The following is a 23,028-nucleotide window of genomic DNA, read 5'->3' as shown; positions in this document are numbered from 1 at the left end:
AAAAGCATCCATGACAGGCAAATGGAACACTCACACTTGTCCCTAGGTGTGAGTGTGGGCACGGATGGTTGTTCGTCTGTGTCCCCTGCGATTTGCTGGCAAACATTCAGGGTGTCCCCTGCCTACTGCTCAAAGATAGCTGGGATAGGCTACAGCACACCCCACGACCCTTGTGAGGATAAGCAGATCAGAAAATGGATGGATGGCTGGATGGATGTTACAATGAGAATGAATACTTCTACCACTACTACTACAAATACAAGGCTTTACATGAGCAGGATTTTGGAAATGATCTGCAAGTTAAAAAAAGCTATATACTAATAAGGGATCCAATCAGAAGATGGACTATCCAATCTGAAAAAAAAATGTTTTGCACTTTTGATTTGATTTTTGCTCCTTTTAAAAGCATCCGGTCTTTATAAAATGTGCAAAAGATCCCGATGATGTCCGTTTTCCCGAGACCAATTCGAGCAAGCTTCCGTTATTGATTGTGGTTTGTTTAAGGCAGTTATGAGACGTCGTCTGCGAGCTATCCAAGTGATGTGTGGGGAAAATAACTGCACTATGCAGCACTTTTACTCAAGTGCGGAAAGTTGTTCATATTTTACACATACTTTCACAGGTCTATCAACCGCCTGTGTCATTCACACGTGTATTTCTGGTGTGTGAAATGTGATTATGCATATGTTTTACAGAAGCTTGCAGAGCTCCCCATTGAATAATGATGACAAGTTGTCGCATGTGGAATAGTGTACTGTAGAGTGGCGGCCCCCCAACCTTTTTTCCCCTACGGACAGGTTTAATGTCGGACAATATTTTCACCATGCATGAAAACTGTGGTAATTTCTAAACATGTCAACAAGAATCATGACACGAGTCACGTCCTATGTGGCTGCAACACTCACTGGTCGCTATGGAAATGTTTAAACATGCCTTCAAAATAAGATACACCACAAATACAAAGTGCATGAAAAATACGACTCACTATCGCCGCATACTATGCAGAGTGGGCTTGGTACGTGGGAATCTCTCGTTGAGATCAATCTGTATTTTAAGTATATGATACTGTCTATTAAATGCAGCCTTATTTTTCTTGAAAGTCGTAGGCTCCTCTTCTTTCTCCTGTTCCTCTTCCCAAAATAAACTTTGCAAAGACCCTTTTTACTCATTTTGCTAGCTCGTGGTTTTCATTTTAACCTAGCACGTGACCGAGAAGCGCACCTGGCCTGCGTCAAGAGTGACATACTATAGACGGATGTACCAGAGAATCCAGTCATTTTCAAAATAAAACATCTTTCATATTCCGAAATTAATAAAACGGAAGTAATGTGAGTTATTTATTCTTTCTGTGCGACCCGGTACCAAATGACCCATGGACTAGTACCGGTCCGTGGCCCAGGGATTGGGTACCACTGCCGCAGAGGACCATTTATAAAGCCCACAACCCTGCATAATCACGCCATAGTAAAACACGCTGATGTTTTTTTTTTTCTATGGCGTCGGGATGCTTCACAGGAATGGCGCCTGTTTCTGTGTGAGCCTCGGTCCCGCGTGGGGAGTGAATAGGTCAGACTGTTGCGCCCGGCGTCACCTGCGAGCTTTTATGAATGTCTTGTTATTGTAGGGGCCTACTGCACCTCTGTCGCTTTGCCTCATCAGTATTCACGCTCAATATCCTGTTTCAGAGATCTTCATTCTTGTCAGGCCTTTCAACAGCAACTAATAATATCCGTAATAATGTCATCTACAGACTTTTCGTTGTGTGGATGCTGGGAATCTAACATTGACAAGTCATTGTTTTTCATTGTTCTTTGTGTGTGAAAGCAGAGTTGCAAGACAAAAGGAACCCACACTGAGGTCGACCCTAGTTTGGTCGGATTTGTGGATTTTGCATATTTCCCCCATGCTTGGGTGGGTTTTTCCAAAATCATGTTAAGCTCATTGAAGATTCTAAATTGGCCATAGGTCTTAATGTGAGTGAGGATGGTTGTTGGTCAGTATGTTTAAAAAATGGCCTTGATAAAGCCAAAAGGAGCATTTTTTTAATGTATTGTATTCAGTATATTATACCGGTCAACTGCCAATTTTAATCAGATACTGTATTTATGAGTCCGTATTTTTGATGCTGATTTAAAAATTTTTTTTATAACACATCAATCTTTTCAATGTTTTCATTTCTTTTTTTGAAGTTTGACCTATGATACACGATAAAGGTTTTACCATGTGTTTAAATTTATAGCTATAACATTTCAGGAAAAAAAAAAATTCCACCATACTGAACCTAACCCTTAATTCATAAATCTTACTCTGATCAGAACATTTAGGGGAAAAAAATGTTGATTAGTGTCACTGAAAAAAGCGCTAGTGTTGAAAACTGCTGTACTCGTAGAAATTGAGTATGTCTTTACCTATGGTGCTAGGTCAAATCTTGAACCTAGTGCACCGGGTATACTGTATGTAACCCAGGATTGACAATGTCCCTTTTTGGACCCCCCCAAAAAATACATTGTTTAATAACACTGAGTATTTTCTGCCATCTACTCTAAATGTTATATAACAAAATGATGAAATGATTGTTAATTTTCTCGAGAATTGATTCGTCAATTTTATTCAGTCTCCTTTTCTCAGTCCGAACTCTTGGCATACGACTGCCATTAGAAAGGCAACAGGGCAGCAGCAATGCCATGGCATTGCCTCAAAGCACTACAAGTCCAGTTGGGTTCGCTCTGAAGACCCCTGAAAGAAAATATTACAATGCTAGTGTCGATTCAGAGTGCGCACATCAAACAAGTGGCGAGTGGAAGTGATGTTAGGCAAGCAGGTGCTGTCCTCGTGTGCATAGCCGTTTGCTTTTTTTGCCTGTTTACACACACACACACACGTACACGTGCACGTGCACCTCCTTTGGAGTTCCTGTTCGGTGGCCTTCGCTTCCTGCCAAGCGGACGGCACATTAGTGCCCACTCAGTGGCAGGTGTCAGATGGCGAGGCCTTGTGCCCGAAAAAGGACAGTGAGGGCAGTCTCCCTCCGGTCTGCCTCCCTCCGCCTCTTCCTCTTCGTCTTCCTCCTGTCTAGTCTGCCTGGTGCTTCCCTTCACTGTGCTTTTCACGCATCACTCAGCTTTGCAGACATCAAGACAGCACTCAACATCAGAAAGAAAAAAAACTGTGTCATGGGCATTGACTGCCATTTTGATCCTAATGGGCAAGATGCAGGCTTATTAGCATATCCTTATTAGGAGTGGAATGAATTTATTTGATCAACCATGGGAATCATTAATGCAGAGGTACCTTGACTTACATGTTAATTTCCTTCTGTGATCATGCATGAAGCTTAAATCCAATATATCGCAAATCACCTTTCCCCATTGAAACGAATAGAAAAATAATTAATCTGTTCCAGCCCCTTACAGAAAATGCCATGTGTTTTAATGAGATAAATAGTGCCCTACAATATTGTACTTTATGAAACTATATTATTAAGAAATCAATAACATAAAAAAAATATCTACATCAATGTACTGGAGAATACTTGTTCACTTGGTTGGGTCAACACATCGGGACAGCACATTGCCCCCCACTTCGCTAGACATGTACACCCCCAAGTCACGACGTCTGAGTTCCTTTCAGAGGATAAATAAAATATGACAGTGACTACTCAATGTCTAAATGTTTTTGCTGTACTGGTTGGTGGTCACCACTCAAGGGTGAGCGATCCTAAAAAGAACACGTTTGTTTAGGCAGGGATGCGTGCCTCCAACTGAGCTCAACAATGGGACGCAGACCTCTTTAATGAATATAATGGATAATGGGTGGGCTGCTGCAAGTAGGACAACATCGTGACGCTAGGTGTATTTTTTTAGCAGAGTATCTGCAGTTTTTCACTGTACCTGACAATGAAGTCCCAAGTTGACCGATGTACCCACTGCCGCCGCGCTTTGTGTGCCGCTTGTTTGCTCTCACACCGTGCTCATTCTCACAGGAGGCAACGGAATTGGGGTTAGAATTCAGAGTAGCAATAGAACAACATTCGCTGTGGTTATGTAATAATTATGTAGATCAACAGCTCCTGTGTGTGTGGATCTTATGTGGGGTTGGCCACGTCAGATCAGCCCTTGTATATCTGTATACCCAACGTGAGTTTATTAGGGAGCAAACTGGAGATATAGACAGCGTTTAAAGTTGGAATGGTGCCGCGTAGCAACTTTCCCGGCAGCAATTAAGTGGCCCACTTGAAATCTCTCTTTAAAATGAGCACCCTGACCCTATTTATCACCAGTCTACTGAAAAGGAGAAGAACAAAATCGAAGGAAGGTTTATTGCCCCCCCGGGTTGCTTGTGACGAGGTTCTCAGTGGCTGCCGGTGTATCTTAGGAGCATCGGGGGTAATGCGAGGACATCACCGAGAGGCTCTTTTTGAATTTTAAAGGAGTGTGGTGTTTAGGGGAGGCCTTTTTTGTTTGTCAGTTATCAAAGCCATCCCTCTAAACATGAAGCTTTTAGTTTAAAGTTTAAACTGCAGTAGAGTAAATAATCGCCTTTTCCCAAACAGACACTTTCAATTAAACACATGGTACTCTCTGCAGCTGACGATATACAAATAAATGCCTCTCCTCAAATAACATCCACTCAAATAAACGTCTGTTATTCTCTGCAGCTTAGTTGAATGGATCTCCCCAAATAGACACCTGCGAAAAATGCAAACTTCACAATATGCCAGTTACAGTATGTCTACGCCATGCACTTAAGAAAAATAAACACTTCACTCTCCTTTTTTTTCCCCAGGTTCATATATGCTATTGTTCATACACGTACATCATAGAACTGCTGGAAATTTCACCGAAAGCCAAATTTAGTTACCGGTAATTCTTTTGTCAGTTGTGTCACTAATTATCTGCAGTTGAGTCAGTGAAACGACCCCCCGCCCCCTCCAAATACTGGAGACCACCTTTGAATAAATCTGCCCAAGTCGTGTGTGCGTTTCGATCTGACCAACTTTGGCAGTGTATATCTGTAATTTGAGAGCTAATGCTTTGCTGTTAACAGATTTGAGTAACTTTAGTCTGCTTTTTGTTTCCCGGCAGCACCGCCAACTTTTACATCGACGCCGCCGCAGTATGTGGAGGCAAAGGAAGGTGGCAGCATCCTGCTCAGCTGCTTTGCCCAGGGAAACCCCAAACCTATAATCAGCTGGCTACGGGAGGGGGAAGAGCTTGTCACCAACGCTAAATATTCGGTAAGAGGAAAAAAAAAATGCACCATGGCTGCAGGTCAGATGTATGAATCTGTACTATGACAGAAGCTCGTATTGTATTTGTGTATTTTATTTTTTATTTCATTGTGTTTTTATATTCGCCCATATGTATTTTTTAATTTAAATTTTTATGTAGTTTTATTTTGTACCGGTACTTTGTTTCCTTTAGTTATACAATAAGTATGCTCTAGTGAGGAATTCATATTATATTGGTCTTCATTTGAGATAACATACCGGTAATTAAAAATCCAGAAATAAGCGGATTGCATATCTGCTGTCCTCTGATGTTTTTCTTCTTGGGAAACACATGCAAAGATGATTGTTCAAGTGTGTGTGCGTGCGTTTTCTGGCGTGTTTGCTCACCAGCAGGCTCTCGCTTCCATAGAGACTTGCCAGAGAAATGCAGGAATGTGTCAGACAGGGGCTGGAGATGTGGGGGTGGGGGGGGGGGGGTGTTGGTCGTCATGATGCTTTACTTAACTTTATTGCTTTATTTATGTGCGCAGGGAAAAGAGTCCATACAATGAAGCTGTTGAACAAAACAGCATACATGTTAGGTGAGCTTGTAGCTGTCCTGCAAGTGATTTGTAGCTTGATCTGAAAACTGATGTGTTGCCTTCACACATACACAGGCAGCATAATGACGCTTTCCACTTCAAATCCATTCCAAAATGCCTATATTATACCTACGCATGCGACAATTGATTCGAGTGCTTCATGCTGTTGAGTCACTCTCAACTAGTTAACTGTTGAAAGAAATCAATGAAAAAAGAAAGAAATGTTCTGCAACTGCTGAATACGACATTACACTGGCATGGAAACAGGAGTGTCGCACTTTCAGCCAGTGGTTGTTCCATCCACATATAAAATGTAAAAAACTCCCAAAAACACATGTTACCTTGCTCCTGTGCAAATAAATGTCTCTCCCCAATTTATGCCTTCTTTAAATAAACACCTGTTATTTTCTGCAGTTGCGTAAACAAACACCTCTTCTCAAATGGATCCTTCAAACAAAACTGTTGTACTTCCTGCAGCTGAGCAAATCAACACCTCTCCCCATAACATTTCCTTTAACTCATTCACTCCCAAAGACGTTTTTAAACGTCTTTTCAGACTTGGTCCAGAATTGGCTGGTACTGAATGAGTTAAATACCTGGTACTTTCTGCATCTGAGTAAATCAACACCACTCTTCAGATAACACCTTCTTCAAAGAAACACCTGGTACTCTCTGCAGCAAAGGGAATAAACGCCTCTCCCCAAGTAACACTTCCTCAAAACAAACACCTTTGCGTAACCTAATTCTATTCCCCCAACACCTCTCTCAATAAATGCCTGGAACTGTCTGCAGTTGAGTAAATAACCACCTGACTCAAAATAATGTTGCTGTCAAATAAATCCCTGGTACTCCCTGCAGATGAGTAAATAAACACCTCTCCCCAAATAACGCCCCTGTCAAAGAAATGCCTGGTTTTCTGCAGGTGAGTCAGTAAACAACAAACAATAACGCCTTCACGTGTGTAAATGATTAGTACTCTTTGTGGTTCATAAATGATTTTCACAAGTAACACCTCATTCAAACAAATGCCTGGAAGACTACAGATGAGTCTATAAATGCCTTTACCTAAATACATGCCTCCTTCAAAGAAATGCCTGGCACTCTCGAGAGTTGACTGAATAAACGTCTGCCTGCAAATAGATAGCTCCTTCAAATAAACGTCTGATCCCCTAATGACAAAACATTAAAAAATGGATGATAAATGGAATCAACCCCATGGCCCTTGAGGATAAAACTGATCAGAAGATAAATGGATGAATGGATGGATGGAAATTGAATAATATGGAGAAAAATATGCCTTATGACTTTGAGGTGGATGCAAACCCTGGTAAGGTCTCTCAAGTTTCATATCTTTTTTCAAAGTCATCATAAATTGTTTCCCACGCCTCGGGAAAGATTTACTTCACAGCTTTCCACTGTTTGCTTCACACTTTGACTCCCAGCCTGTCATGCACACACAGCGCGGCGAATGCGACGTGTTATTTAATCATGCGACCGTGCAGTCGCTTACAGCATGTCAGACGAAAAATATTTGGTGTCTCTTGGGCCATTTCCACGCAGTTAGCTCTTTTCTCCCTCGGCTGCATAATGTACTGACAACAGCTGTGTGTGACCTGAATGGACGCATCCTCACAACCTGTTGCATAATTTATCGAGGAAGGTTGTGAGGTTAAGGGGGCGAGGGGCAGTGGTAGGTAGATTCTCAAGTGTTTCTTTATCCCGGGCCACATTTTAACGATGTGGCGGGCCAGATCTGTCTCCAGGGCCTTGAGTTTGACACCTGTGCTTTATCTGTTCTCACTGAACCACGAGGCAGCACATTACCGCTTACTACATGCATATTCATACAATCTTCATATATTTCAGTTTGTTTTCTATTTATTTATTTGTCAGGTGCACGACGGAAGCCTGACCATCCTCGGCATCACCCGCGATGACAGGGGGGCATACACGTGCAGAGCCTACAGCGACCAGGGGAAGGTTCTGCACACTACCCGTCTTCTGGTGCAAGGTACGAGTATGTTGAGACCCTCTTAGAAAGTAGTGTTTGCGGCCAAGAAAAAGTTTGCATGTTCTCCCTGTGCCTGCGTGGGTTTTCTCCAAAAACACAGGTTTCCTCCCACATTCCAAAAACATGCGCAGCAGGTGAATGGAACACTCTAAAATTGTCTCTCGGTGTAAGTGTGAGCATGAGTGCGGATGGATGTTCGTCTCTGTGTGCCCTTCGATTGGCTGGAAACCGGTTCAGGGTGTCCTCCCCCTGCTGCCCAAAAACAGCTGGGATAGGCTCCAGGACCCCCCGCAACCCTTGTGAGGATAGAGCGGATTGGGAAAAAAAATGATATGGAAAAGTCGAGATTTGGCGCATGCACCTGGGGCCAAATGTGACATGCATGCTCACTTTAATTGATCTGCCAGTCTCAATTTTCTTCCGATTGTGTCTCGCTGTGACTTTCAGTTGTCCACTTTTATGTGCAAAGCTGGAAATAAGCAGCAGGCTTTTTATATCTGGGCTCGCTGACAAAAAGACATCTTACCTTTCATGGCTTCTGCCTTTATGTATTTATTTATTTAATTTTATGGAGACGAAGAGTGAGAGAGTTCTCGAGGAGGTTGAGAAGGTTACAATGAGAAGCACGCGGTAGCTCAACAGCGACCGGGCCTGCCTCACTGTGTTGTGTCATCGCTCTAGTGATTTGGAGTAGAATTTATACATGTCGAAAAACAGGTTGAATGTTTTTAACTGTTGTTTAAGTGTAAAGATAACCACAATCAAGTTTAACCCCCCCTTCCCAAAATGCAGAAAGATTTTTAAAATGAGGCCACATGTGCTTGCTTCAAGCTTGTTAATTCCACTGCTACTTTCAGTTTACTTTGAAGTGTGTTGAACCAAACCCCAACTTTGTCTAAAGAAAATCCGCAAACAAATCATATAATATGCAATAGACAGGCGAACGACATTAGCATCGATAATGCAGTAGTGATAGTTATGACATGGGCTGGACCGATTAATCCGTCATTTGAAATCCTCTGGCTGGCTTGAAAATCACCCACAGATTGTGGGTCACATGCTGACTAAACATAACACCACATTGTGTTTCAGGGCCACCGTTCATCGTCTCCCCACCAGAAAATGTCACTGTCAACATATCCCAGAATGCATTGTTCACCTGCCAAGCCGAAGCATATCCTGGCAACCTGACCTACACCTGGTTCTGGGAGGAGGATAACGTCTACTTTAAGAAGTAAAGTTGAAATATGACATTATTATCATACCTGTAAAGATCAGTCTTGCAGTGTCATTATTATCAGAATGTTTCTTTCTGCTGATTGGCTGGGAGAACTCTCATCCGTCAATTGCCTCATCATAAGGCATCCATTTTGAGTCGTTTAAATTGCCAATGTAAGTTCTTCCCTTGTGCAGCACTTAAAAGGAATTATAACTTATTTGGTTGTGTTTACTCATTGCGTCATGTCAATTGTGTCGGATGTCATGCTCAACTGATTGACCGTGCTGCTCTTTTATGGCCTCTTCTTGTAACTTTGAATGTTACACACGTGTGAGCGAATGACAACATGCGTGTCCCTTATGTAGTGACCTGAAGCTGCGAGTGCGCATCCTCATTGACGGCACCCTCATCATCTTCCGGGTCAAGCCCGAGGACGCGGGAAAATACACGTGCAGCCCGAGCAACAGCCTGGGCATCTCGCCTTCGGCGTCAGCCTACCTGACCGTTCAGTGTGAGTGTTGCCGTGGCAACTGTTGGTGATGGTTGGGTGGGGGTTTTGGATGGACACTGGTTGGGTGGAGGGTGTTGGATGGAGAGGGTCAGGGGTCAAAATGGAGGCCATTTTTATTATTTCTCACTAATGCACCCAGTTTGAAGATCACATAACATTCTTTCATGATGTAGCCATCTTCATTTCATGACTTTGACATTTGGCATTTCATCATGTAGCGTCTTCATTTCATGAGGGAGTATTTTCATTTCTTCAAGTATCTATGATCATTTCATGGTATTTTCATCTTCATTTCATGAGATAATCATTGTCATGTCACAACATAGCCATCTACATTTAAAGGATTTGCATCTTTAGTCCTTGATGTATCTTCATTTCATAGTGTAGGCATTTTTATTTTGTGAGGTGGCCATATTTATTTTATGAGGTAGTCATCGTCATTTTAAGATGCAGCCATCTTTATTTCATGACATCATCGTCATTTCATGAGGTAGTAGCCACTATCATTCCGTCATGTAGCCATCTTTGTTTCTTGAGGTAGCCGTAATGATTTTGTGATGTACTATCTTTAGGTTGCCGTCTTTATTTCATAATGTAGCCACCTTCATTTCATGATGTGGTGATCTTCTATTTCATGACAGTTATCTCATCTTCGTTTTCATGAGGTAGCCATTTTGATTTCATGAGGAAGCCATCTTCATTACATGCTGTGTCTGTCTGCATTTCCGTGGCTAAAGATAAAGACAGCCAAATTCCCAGACAGACGATCGAGGCCCTTCCCAGGCTGCCTTCAACATCAGCTATTGTGCACGGAGTTAATTGGCTCCCCGTTCCCCTCCCGCTAGTCATTGATTACCGTGCGAAGTTACGTGGGATCGCACGGCAGAAGGGGAATTGACGGTGTTGCAGCCACGGGTGCCCAAAATGCGGAATGCTAACGACGGCCCTCTGTGACGCCAGTCCAGCTACAATTTGCTTGATTTCCCTAAGTAAAATTCACAATTGAGAACCATTTTTGTAATTATTTGTTCCAGATAATCTTTATCAACTGTACAGCATGTTTCAATGTCAAACTTTAATACTTAACATTGCATTCAAGCAGAAGTCGGAGGCATCCATGCATCCATTTTGTGTAACACTTGTCTGGAAAAACTGGCCAAAATAAATTATTTCAGTTAAATTCACAATTTGCCCTTCCAAAAAAAAAATACTGCTGTTCTCTTTTCTGCAATTTTTTTAATTAGGAACATTTTTCATCATTACCATAAAATTTCAAGTTTCTTGTAAAATAACAAGTGTATTCTCTTAAATTGGGTCTTTGGGTCTTTATTCTTCAGAATATTGTTGTGACATTCTTTTCTTTAAAAAAAATTGCCTTGTTTCTAATAAAATTACAACTTTATTTTCTGTGAATGACTTTTTTATCTCCTCAAACAATTGTGACTTTTCTTATAAAAAAAAAATTAACATTTCTTTGTAACTTTACAAAAATGTATTTTCTTAAAAACAATTGAAATTGTCCACTTTCTTCTCTTCAAACGGCGCCCTTTTTCACCAGACCCGGCCCGAGTGATCAACATGCCGCCGGTCATCTACGTCCCCCGCAAACTGCCAGGCACCATCCGCTGCCCGGCCGACGCCAACCCGCCCGTGACGTCGGTCAAGTGGGAGAAGGACGGCTACCCTCTGCGGGTGGAGAAGTACCCCGGTTGGAGCCTGACGCTAGATGGGAGCATTCGGGTAGCCGAGGCCACAGAAGACTCCCTGGGCACCTACACCTGTGTGCCTTACAACGCCCTGGGTACCATGGGCATGTCCCCCCCTGCCACTCTGGTGCTAAAGGTACGACACAGCGACACAGATCCGCCTCTGTGCGCTCCCTATGAAGAATCTTTTGCCCATACTGACACCCCGCTTTTTTGTGTCGACATGAAGGATCCCCCTTACTTTAATGTGAGGCCCGGGGGGGAGTACCGACAGGAGGCCGGTAGAGAGTTAGTAATCCCCTGTGCTGCTTCTGGAGACCCTGATATTCCCAGCATCACTTGGAGAAAGGTGAGATGAAAATGACATTTATTGGGACTCGTAAGATTTAGTTTGACTAAAATGGCAGGTTTATTCTTGTATACTTGGACTTTATTCTCGTCTCTTATATATTGTAAAATGAAAACTTTTTCCATGTAAATGTTGACGCTATTTTCCTATTGCCGTATTTTTCTTTAAAAATGGTCGTACCAGCACGATGAATCTTACGAATCCAGCACTGGAAAACTATGACGGTATTGTTATAGAACAGTGGTTCTGCACATTATTAGAGGTACCGAACCCAACCAGTTCATATGCACATTCATCGAACCCTTCGTTACTGAAAAATAAAAATTCAAGAAGCGTTCCTTCAAATGTTGCCGGTGTGAAACTAGAGTTGCTCAACTTGGCATGACCAGTCATGCAAATAGGACGCTGAGTCCCATCACGTTCCGTGATCCATGTGAATCCATGTGGTACATATTCGTCCAACCACGTTATTTTTTTTCTACTGACATAGTTAGTATGTATTAAAACATTCCAAAAAAACATCACACGACGAGTCACACGTTGACGACTGAGCGAACTAAATTTCCCGCAGCACTGATTGGACAAGCAAGGCAATGTGATCATCTGCAGCCAGTGATGGCCAAGTGGGCGTGTCATAACTAATCGGCATGTTGAGTCGGGTGTGTCTTAAACTCCAGGGCAGAGGCTCCGTCGAACCCGAGACCAATTCAGCGAAACCCTGGGGTTCGATCGAACCCAGGTTCAGAACTACTATTATAGAATTACAACTGTATTTTAAAATAAACTGTATTTTAAAATATGACCTTTTTTGACAGTTTTACTACTTTGATCATTATGTTTTTTACTTTAATCTCACATTATTCTCATAAAAACATTTTCACATATTATGTTGCCTGTTATGACTGCATTCTGCAAATGTTGACATTTTTCTTCTAGCATTTACTTTATTCTTATATCCAATAAAATATTTTTTTTCTTGTAAAATTCAGACTCAATCCTTGTAAATTAGTTATTAACTTTTTTTCTTTTTTATTGGTTCCAATAAAATACAATGTCTGTTTTTTTTTATCCAACAAAATGTAATGGCCAACAAGGAGGTCGACAGGTTATCATGTCTGCCTCACAGTGCATAAGTCGTGTTTGTATTGAAACATAAAACATCAAAACTTTCCTCAGCATAAGAGTTAACTTCATTCTCATAATATTTTTTTTCTTGTAAAATACGGAATGTTTTCCCACCTGTAATAGCACTTTATTTTTTCAGAAAATTTGGATGTTGTCTGCGTAATTCTGCAACCCTTTTTCCCCCCCGATGCTTTTCCACTGTATCGCTGACATCGTTCATATTTGTGTATGTGCTTGTCAAATGTTACTTCAAAATCTGTGTTCAGGTTGGGAAGCCGAGCCGGAGTAAGCACAACATCCTCCTTAGCGGCAGCTTACAGTTCTTGTCGCTCAGCAAGGAGGATCACGGCGAGTGGGAGTGTGTCGCTACCAACGTGGTCACGAGCATCACTGCCAGTACCAGGATCCTGGTCATTGGTACCATTAGACACACACACAAACCTACACTCACACACACACACACACACACACACACACACACACACACACACAGCACACGCTCCTCATTGTCATGTCTTGACGTTGATTGTCATGGCTCTTGGCCATATGTCCTTTGTGTGATTCCCACAAAGCAGCGGGCAATCCACATCTCTTCATCTTTTCGCTTCTACCCAATTTGGCCGTCGGCGTCATTAAAATTTAATTTCGTCTACTCTCTAATAGCTTTATGTGGCTCATGTAAGGCTTATTCTGTAACCACAGCCCGGCGCAGCTTTTGTGTATCCAGTGAGTGAAGCAAGGACGTCTACTGCAAACTCTAAATTCACAGCGTCACACATCACACAGAAGAGTCAAAATTGGTGGAGGTCTAATCACTGTGACTTTGCCTTGAAATATCTTCTGAGAGTCTACAGTTGTGTGTGTGTGTGTGTGTGTGTGTGTGTATATATATATATGTACGCACATTTCCTTCATTTTACAAATAATGCATTTGTCAGACTGTAATGTTTTAAGCTTTTTGGGGATTCTCAAAACATATAGACAATAATTCTTGTCAGATTTGGACTTTATTCTCCTTAATTTATAGTACATTTCCACAACTTTGAACTCAAATGATGAATGTGTTTCTGAAATGACAACAAAAACTACAAATATACCGATTCACTCGACTGATGAGTAAAATGTAGGTCTTGTCTCTTTTCCTTGTGTGGTGTAATTGTGCATACGTGTGTGCGTGCGTGTAAACCACTCAGGCACCAGCCCACACGCCCCCAGCAACATCCACGTTGTGCCCTCGACCACCTCCGCTAATGTGTCCTGGGAAGCGGGCTATGACGGCGGCTTCGAGCAGAGTTTTTCCGTGTGGTACGGTCCAGTGTGAGTGCTCCTCGTCAACTTCTGGAAAATTGTGTGTGGAATACCGTACAGATGCATATAGTGGTCCAGTGTGTTTTGTTAGTCACTTGCTGAGATTGTGTTTGTGTGTTGCTTTGTTGATTGACAACATTTAGTGAAAACGGGCTTGAATCTTTCATGTCTGTGTGTGGGCATTTTTGAACTGAGATAATTACATATACTGTGAATGAGGCATTCATTTTTAAGTAGATAACATGAATTCATTGTGGCGGGGAACTTGTTTACAACATATGACAAAACTCGGTCACCACTTATTTTTCTTGGTGGAAAAGGGGAGATGTTTATTTGAGGGAGGTGTTTATTTTTCTTCAGAAGATAACACAAATTAATTGTGGCCGAGAGCTTGTTTTATAACAGGCGATAAGACTTATTTTTTTTCATGGAATAAGGGAGGTGTTTATTTGAGGGAGGTGTTTATTTTTTGATAGATAATACACCCAGCAATTAATTGAGGTAGGGAACACGTTTACTACATATGAGACATACTTACTACATATGAGACTCAGTTGCCACCTATTTTTTTTCCTTGACGAGAAAAGGGAGGCGTTACCTTGAGGAAGGTGTTTATTTTCCTTAAGTGGATTACATACCCAGCAATTAAGTGGGGCACAACATCTGTTGATGGGGAAAAGGGAGGTCTTTATTTGAAAGATGGGTTCATGTTTTAATCAGATGACACACCCAGTTAATTAGGGCGGGATTCGGTCACTGCCATTTTTTTTTCCTGACTGTTGGCAAAAGCCAGGCAACCGTTTTGAAGAAGGTGTTTATTCTTCTGGAGCACCATAGATATGTGTGTTATCATTTCAGGAAAAGTGATGTAATATTTTATACTGCCAAACATGATGCTATTGATATCACAACAATAAACGATAACGGCGCAAAAATAACTTGACACGACTCTCGGGGTTCAGTTAGTTTTCCCATTACAGTGCTAGAGGAAAAAGGAGTTATAATCAGGTGAATATAATATTGATTCCCCTTTGTTAGTGACCTTATTTCCCAGGTGGATCGTTGTAAGTAGGTCACTTGTGTGCACAGTCCAACTTTTCACCGTTACTTCTTGCCAGTAAAACAAAAAATTAATAATTGTTTTTTTTTAAACAAGCATTACTTGTAATAACAAACAACTGACAAACTATTGTATGTGAATTAAAATCTTAATCGTTCCACTGACAGAAAACGCCTGACTCCCATTTCACTATGCTGTGCGCAGGTCAAAGAGAGTGGACTATGGTCCACACGACTGGCATTCCATGCCGGTTTCTGGTGCTCAGACGTGGTTGCTGGTGCCAGGGCTGGAGCCTGGGACAGAGTACCAGTTCAGTGTGCTGGCACAGAACAAGCTGGGCACAGGTCCATTCAGCGAAGTTGTGACAGTCAACACTGCAGGTGGGCTTTGGCTTCCCTGGCCATCAACACTAAACGTTGGCATACACACTTTGTACTGTATGTTTATTACTGGATTGTAAAGGCTTGATGTGATATACTGCCCTCTAGTGTAGTTTCAATTTGACATCATGGAAACAGTTATGACAATGACAGTGACCATTGAATGCAGCACACAATTGACAGGGTTCATTCTATTCATGATTCGTTTCTTTCATTTTTTTCCTATCCATTCAGAACCAGGAGAAGGGAACCTCTTGTGAAATCAGTAAATTCCCTACAAACTATTTTCTGTTGGCTTACATAGTTGTACCGGTAATAATAACACAGTTGTATGGATCTGTCAGCTGTTTCTAGTATTTTGACTACAACTATTAATTTTACAACAACATAATTAATAATGACTTCAAACTGTTTCATAATTCATTGACATATCTTTTTCTGTTGTTTCTAATATTTTGGTCAACTGCTGGTGCATGTACCGCTTAAAACAACTTAATATCCGTTACACCTCTGGAGATTTTTAAATTACTCATTGAGCTGAAGTGTCATGACACAACGGATGGGGGGGGGGGAGCAAATCAAAACTTAAAATGTAAAATGTTTTAAATTATTATTTTGATAATAAAATAATTTGTCTTTTCAAAATCATATTATTTTCATAAATGTGTTATAAATATTTTGCGTTTGAAAATAATTCCCCAATATTTTATCATGTTATTTACTTTGTACCATAAACCAATCTTGCAATAATTCATGAAAAATATGAATGCAGCATTTTGATTAAACAATTACCAGTAAAAGGGAAAATGGCAAAATGAATGAAACAAGTGCTTCAAGACTCCAGCTGGCCCCGTTAAAGACGGAAACAACTCATGGGCGGATCGCGAGTTGGGTTGCAAAGGGATTTCAGTCAAGCTTTGGGAAGTTTTTGGTGAATTTCGATGCAGGTGAATATCGGGTATCATAATCGTGAATATAAACATTTGGACATCCACGCAAAATAATGCAACTAAAAAGAATGTCATTTCAACATATTTATCTTATAATACTACAATATTATACATTATTTTTGGTATCGCGCTGTAGAACATCAAGTTTTAACTAATCTATTCAACAATCAATTGTTCCATTGAAGAATACAAATCCGTGCACAGGACAGATGAATGCACTTCAATTCTGGCTTATTCCCATCAAGTCTTGTGGAAAGTTTCCAATTTTGAAAATTCACGGAATTTTGCAAACCTCCCTGCACTCATACTTTGACCAACGCTGACCCAGAGTTCTGTATGATTTTGTTCCCCAGGTTCTCCCCTGGGTACCCCAGAACCACTGGTGCTTCTTACCCCACCACGGTGCCTCACCGCCAACCGCACGCAGCACGGTGTCCTCCTCACCTGGCTGCCCCCGGGCAACCACTCCTCACCCATCAATCGCTACATCATGGAGTTTCGCCTCGGGGAGCGATGGGAGACCCTGGACGACCTGATCCCATCCACCGAGACCGAGCTCGTCGCCAGAGACCTGGTTCAGGTGAAAAAATGTGTTTGGTTTTTTTTTTTAAACACACAAAGATAACATGAAGTTAAAGAACTTGTTTGTTTTGTCTTCCTGATGCCAGGAGTCTTGGTATGAGTTTCGGGTGATGGCAGTCATGGAAGACCTGATCAGTGAAAGCAGCAATGTAGTCGGAGTGTCCAGCACGGGTCAGTAAAAAACTAAAACGTATGAAAAAAAAGAGAGAATTGTTCTCTGCAATATTTGAAGTGTAATGCTCCTATGAAATAATGACTACGAGTGGTGTAGCGTGGGTTCCAATATTTGTGCCCCCCGAACTTGCGAACACGTTGCCTTAGTCATTTATTTTTGCTTGTTATCATACTTTTTTGCTTGTGTATTCAAAAATATTCATATGAGAAATCTTACTCTCAGATTACAGTATTTATTGTTGATTTTAGTTTTGTAGCACTGTGTGCTGCTTTCACACTGCTGATCCAAAATGAAGCTCCTTAACATATTTCAACATACTTTCTCGGCTCCCAGATGCACTAGAATTGTGAGCATCAAAATACCAAAGAAGTGAGTTTTTCATCAAAGAACCAATCCCCCAAAATGTGCAAATAGGCAAATCTGCATGTTTGTATGAGGGAACGCTGTACTGCTTTTGTCACCTTGATACCACTATGCAACTAAAATTTAATTTTTTGTACTTTATGGTTAGCATTGCACTTTATTTCTTTACCGTTAATAGGATGCTTCTGCAGAGCTAATACAAAAATAAACAAACAAACAAAAAACAAAACAAAAGCACATTAGGTTAATCCACTATTATTGATCCTTTTGGATCCGTCATGGTCTCCGTACATTTTGCTCATGTTTGGCAACGGAGAATTAGTCAGGAGGTACCAAGGCACATTTTCTTTGTCCTTTAACGTACTGTACACAAAAAATTTGCTTCACCAATCACGATTGGTGATTTGCGGGAATACGCTAATGCAGTCATCATATAAGATGCAAAGCCCAATAATCTTTCCCACGCAGTTACTTTCAAACCTTTCCGTTGTGACCGTCAGATCCCTTCCCTCCTGCGGAGGTGGCCGACGAGGGCCTGGCCCGTCCCGTGGTGGCGGGGGTGGTGGCAACTATCTGTTTCCTGGCAGCTGCCGTTTTGTTCAGCACTCTGGCCGCGTGCTTCGTCAACAAGCAGCACCGGCGCAAGCTCAAGCGCAAACCTGGTCTGTCCACCGCTAACTGTGCACACTGTCGATGTCTCGCAATATGAAATTTTAATTGTGAATGTCTTTGACCTCTTCAGATCCTCCCCTGTCCGTGACGCACTTCAGGAAGAGCGTGGAATCACCGTAAGTAATGCCTAGAAGACGCTGATGTCCGCAGTCGTGCATCTTCTTTTGCACCAGATTTTCTCAACACAGCACAGCATAGCATAACGATCCCAAAATACCAAACATGCCCCATTGTGGCTGTGGGGTGGCATAGGCCAGGACATCAATTCAGTCCAATTGGACAGTTCTGTCCCTTTTCCATTGCACTGTACCTCTCCAGTTTAATTTGGTTTAACAAGGTAACTTTACTACTCTGCTCGCTTATCACAATTTTGGCCTCTTGTCTTCTAATTGGCCAATTTACAGCTCTGCTGACTTTGACACAGTCTTCATGCATCTGCATAGGGCACAGCGTACCAAATTAAGAAGCTTGTGAATTACAATGGTTATCCTTGCTAGATTCCCCTGTTGCGATCACCGCTAGCCTTTAAAAATTCATACCGAGCAGCACCGCGGGACCGGCGGCAAAGATCAAGGACAGCAGAACCAAGGGGAGCTCCATCTTCATTGCCGAAATGTTGCGTCCAAGAACTTTGTCCATACCACAACACGCAGCAACCTCATGACACCTGTTAAAACAACAAATATGGGTTTCCGTGAACTTTTCCGTGAAAAATTAGGATTAGATTTTACTCTCTGGGTCACCACGACTTTAGTCTTCACTTGGCTCAAATTAAAAATAATACAGAAAGTCTAGTTTCAGTAACCTACTCTAACATCCATTATGGTTTGTCTACTTGGCTCATTTATCAGTTGCCGTGCATACTTGGAACAGTTATCCACAGTGGCAGCCGATATGTTAAAAAGAATAGAAATCTGAAATTTAGACTGTATATGCATATCCAAAATAATCCTCCAGGTGATGATTTTACGAGGTGCAAAAGAACATGCATTGCTGTGAGGATGTGCATATAACGGACAGATTCGGAATTCAACGCAGAAAGCAGCCCAATCAGCATTTAAAGCACATTAGCCCAAGCAGCAATGTGTGGCTGTGCGTGTGTGTGTGTGTGTGTGTGTGTGTACTTTATTGATTTTGTATATTCGTATGTGTTCTTTAACCTCAAACACTGTCCACTCTGCATGACTGTCGGTGTTTTATTTTTCAGCAGAGTATTTAACGTACAGTGTATGTGTGTAATCATCTGTCTATGTCCCCAAAAATAAATAAATGTCAACCTGAAGTGCGCTGCAACTGGAGAAAAACAGGCTCCTTTGTGACATTAGGATACGAGCAGGCCTCCTCTACTTTCCTGATACGGTTAAAGATGAACTAGGCCCATGTTGTTTGTCTCCCGCCGCAGGCCTCCTCTCACCCCTTTGCCCGGGGTAGAGCCCTGCTGGGACGAGCCTGCCAGGAGCAGTTTCTTGCCCCCGCCCGCCAGCCCCCTGTGAGTGTGCTGCACTGCAATGGCCTGGCATGCATGCTTTCATACAGACATGACCTTGTGTCTTTTTTGTTCTGGTGGTTTTACATGTGGAGACACTTTTTTTAAGATGCATGTGCAGTGAGTATAAGGTTGCTATGCTGCTCCTGGTGTGGGCAGATCAAGGCCCGGTCAAATGTCGTTGTTTTGTAAGTGTGTCATCTCAGCTTTGTTTGTTAGCCGCTGTCCTGTCCAACATTCTCTAGTCACCATTCACTTGTCTTTACAATCATGATTTGTGGCATCTCTTAAAACAAACAAAAAAAAAAACCAATACATGTGTAGCTGCTAGCAAAAGAGACCCATGCACCCATACCATGGAATTAATCTATTAAAGTCACATTTAGGAAATCTGGATTTCTCCCAAAAAGTTTCTTCAGTCATGCTGAAAACAAAGCCTTACATATATAAATATATTTCTGTTTAGCTTCGGTTAGTCTGCCTTAGGGTGGCCTCATGGTCGAGTGGTTAGCGCGTCAACCTCAATGCAGTGATACTGGGTTTGATTCCAGCTCCGGGCTCCCTGTGCCTGTGCGGGTTTTCTCCGGGTACTCCGGTTTCCTCACACATTCCAAAAATATGCATGGTAAGCTGATTGAACACTCAAAATTGTCCCTAGGTACGAGTGTCAGTGTGAGCAAGGATGGTTGTTTGTCTGTGTGTGCCCTGTGACTGGCTGGCAACCGGTTCAGGGTGTCCCCCGCCTGCTGCCCGAAGACAGCTGGGATAGGCTCCAGCACGCCCCGCTACCCTTGTGAGGATAAAGCGGATCAGAAAATGGATGGAAAGTCTGCCTTAAGAGGGCTTCATTCATACAGAACCTTTAAAAAAAAATGCATGCATGACGAGGAAACCCATGGCATGTGTGCTTACTACTCTGTAGTTTTTGCTTTGCTCCAATGCATCTTACCAATTGCTGTTTTGCATCTCAAAAGTCCAATACCAGTTGTGGTTCTTGGTTTTCCGCACCGACACTTAGGGTAGAGCCATCCAATCTACATGTGTACAAAATGATGAAGCCGGCTAGGATGAGAGGCCAAACATCCTTTAAGCTGACCAGAACAGTGCAGTTGCAACTGATTCAGTGTCCTGAGAATGAAATGTCCTGGAGAAGTAAAAAAATATTCACGATCCTTGCGTACCCCACACCACAGCAAGTGCTAAGGGTAATTCGACAGACATCCAAGAATCAGACCCTAAGCTACTTTGACTGCAAGGGAGGAGAACAGTCTCAAATTTGGCCCCACTGTCGGTATGTGTGGACCCTACTTTTTGATTTCCCTCCCAGGTTTTTAACGAAAGCCCTTCTCTGTCCCTTTTTATGTCAGGTTGTCGTCAGGGAAGATTAGCCCGGAGAGCTCCCCACCATCTCGGCCACGCTCCATTTCCTCCGACGGTTCCCACGGACCTGGGCTGTATGTCAGGAAGCTGCCCAGCCCCCAGCGGGACAAGGACAAGGAGCTTTCCTTCTACAAGAAAACCAAGCGTGCCATTGCTAGCAAGAAGTACAGCGTGTCTAAGCACGAGGCTGAAGTCACCACACCAATTGAGCTGATATGCCGTGGCCCCGACGGCCGCTTCGTCATGGAAACTAGCCCACCGCAACGTCGCATCCAGGGCTTCCCTTTCGCCGAGGAGTCCGACCTGTACCCCGAGTTCCGTCAGTCCGACGAGGAGAACGATTTCGATCCTGGGCCTCTGCCGCCCATCATGCCCACGCTGCGGCCCCAGCTCTCCCCGACATCCTCCAGCCTGGAGTCCACGCAGCCCCCAACCTACAGCCCCCACCTGCACAGGGCCATGGAAGGTATGAGCTTTGCAGAGGGCAGTGCACTTCACGCCTCAGGGCAGGCCCCGTCCGCTCGCTACAGGGGCTTCCCTCATAGCCCCTTCTATGGGTATCTCGGCAGCCGCGTTGAATCAGGGATTGCACCACCATTCTACATGCCTGACATCAGCCCGCATGGCTCCGCTCTGTCCTCCCCCCCGGGCACCGCCGAGGGGCCCTTTGGCTATCCCTCCATCCCAGAGGAGAGCGGAGAGATGGAGCACCATCAGTACACCGCCTCCGGCCATTCTCTGTCTCACACTCACAGCCCTTCCACTCGCTCACCTGATAGCTGGCCACCTCATGCGTTACCCTTCCTGGGTCTGGAGGGTCCAGGCTTCATGCTCCCCCCTCACCATTCTTTACATCATCCTTCAGACATGCCCGACCCACCCTCTTACCTCTCTCACTCGCTCCCGACCGGTCGCCTCCACCTCCCTCCCCTGACGGATCCGACAAGCCCGAGACTCCTGCAGCTGGAGGTCCCTGTGGCTCCCCCAGGCAGAGACCAGCCCCCGGGGCCTCCGGTTAGGCGCTTAGCTATGCAACAGGCCCAAAGTCTCGGCCAGCTCAGACACACGGCCCACGGAGTGGGTGTACCAGTGTTGCCTTTCCCTGACCCGGCAGCCCGTGCAGGGAGCCCAAGCACAGCCCCCAGTAGTAGCCCCCAGTCTTGGCTCAGCCCGAGGGCGGGGCGCCGAGCAGACCCCAGCCTGCCCCCCTTAGTACTCCAACCCTCTCGCCTGTCCCCGCTCTCCCAAAGCCCACTTAGCACCCAGCCGGGTTCTCCAGATATTCTCGTACGTCCACCTCCTCGCACTGGCATCCTCCGCACCTCTCGGTCTCTGGAGATGCCCGAGCTCACCCTGCAGCCCTCAGCCAGCTTCTCTCGGAGGTCCTCCCTGACCGCCTCTCCCACTACGAGTCAGAGCGGTAAGCAGGCCAGCCCTGGTTACCACGCCGCTCACATGTCCTACGCCTCCACGGCAGCCAGTTACCCCTCACAGTCCCCTACTCCCCCGCCGGAGGGTAGGGATGTTTTCGGGCAAAGGCCGTCCCAGAGAAGGACAGAGGAGGAGATGCTACCCTCAGAGCCCTCCCAGCTCCAGGTTTCAGCCTCTGGGTAGGTGATCATTGCACCAGAGAATAGTGTCTCCCTGTCTGTAAATGGCTCCATTAAGAGATAATTAGGACGCATATTGTTCCTTAATATGCAGAAGGCATGTAATAGCATTGAGCACGCATGTGTATCTTAATTCGTCTCTTTGTGCGGTGAAAAATCCATTTAAATCGACAGTGTACTTTTGATAGTACAGGCTCAGGCAAAATGATCTGTCGCATTTGCAGGTTAAATAAAAGGCAAATAAAGAAACAACAAAGTGTTTTCATTTTCAAAAAGTGCAAATAATGCCATTCTGTCTCATAATGTTTTAAAAATTAAGTGTGACCGGTG

At 43.5% G+C, this 23,028-nt stretch overlaps 1 protein-coding gene across 3 annotated transcripts in view; it reads left to right on the top strand.

Annotated features, from left to right (window-relative positions):
• Positions 1–23,028, top strand: part of igsf9ba (immunoglobulin superfamily, member 9Ba) — a 50,210-nt gene that overhangs the window by 16,761 nt on the left and 10,421 nt on the right. For 2 of the 3 annotated variants that reach the window (XM_052077439.1, XM_052077441.1), the window contains exons 4-18: positions 5,085–5,236; positions 7,705–7,822; positions 8,915–9,056; positions 9,407–9,552; positions 11,111–11,394; positions 11,488–11,607; positions 12,999–13,149; positions 13,926–14,049; positions 15,305–15,480; positions 16,784–17,010; positions 17,099–17,183; positions 18,051–18,212; positions 18,293–18,338; positions 19,625–19,711; positions 21,076–22,698. In XM_052077439.1, the coding sequence (XP_051933399.1) occupies positions 5,085–5,236; positions 7,705–7,822; positions 8,915–9,056; positions 9,407–9,552; positions 11,111–11,394; positions 11,488–11,607; positions 12,999–13,149; positions 13,926–14,049; positions 15,305–15,480; positions 16,784–17,010; positions 17,099–17,183; positions 18,051–18,212; positions 18,293–18,338; positions 19,625–19,711; positions 21,076–22,698 (3,643 nt within the window). The remainder of the gene's footprint in view (positions 1–5,084; positions 5,237–7,704; positions 7,823–8,914; positions 9,057–9,406; positions 9,553–11,110; positions 11,395–11,487; positions 11,608–12,998; positions 13,150–13,925; positions 14,050–15,304; positions 15,481–16,783; positions 17,011–17,098; positions 17,184–18,050; positions 18,213–18,292; positions 18,339–19,624; positions 19,712–21,075; positions 22,699–23,028) is intronic. The other variant, XM_052077440.1, reaches the window with a different exon arrangement.

Source organism: Hippocampus zosterae, chromosome 10 (genome assembly GCF_025434085.1).
Source record: "Hippocampus zosterae strain Florida chromosome 10, ASM2543408v3, whole genome shotgun sequence".
NCBI lineage: Eukaryota > Metazoa > Chordata > Actinopteri > Syngnathiformes > Syngnathidae > Hippocampus > Hippocampus zosterae.
This window is presented reverse-complemented; position numbering and strand designations above follow the sequence as displayed.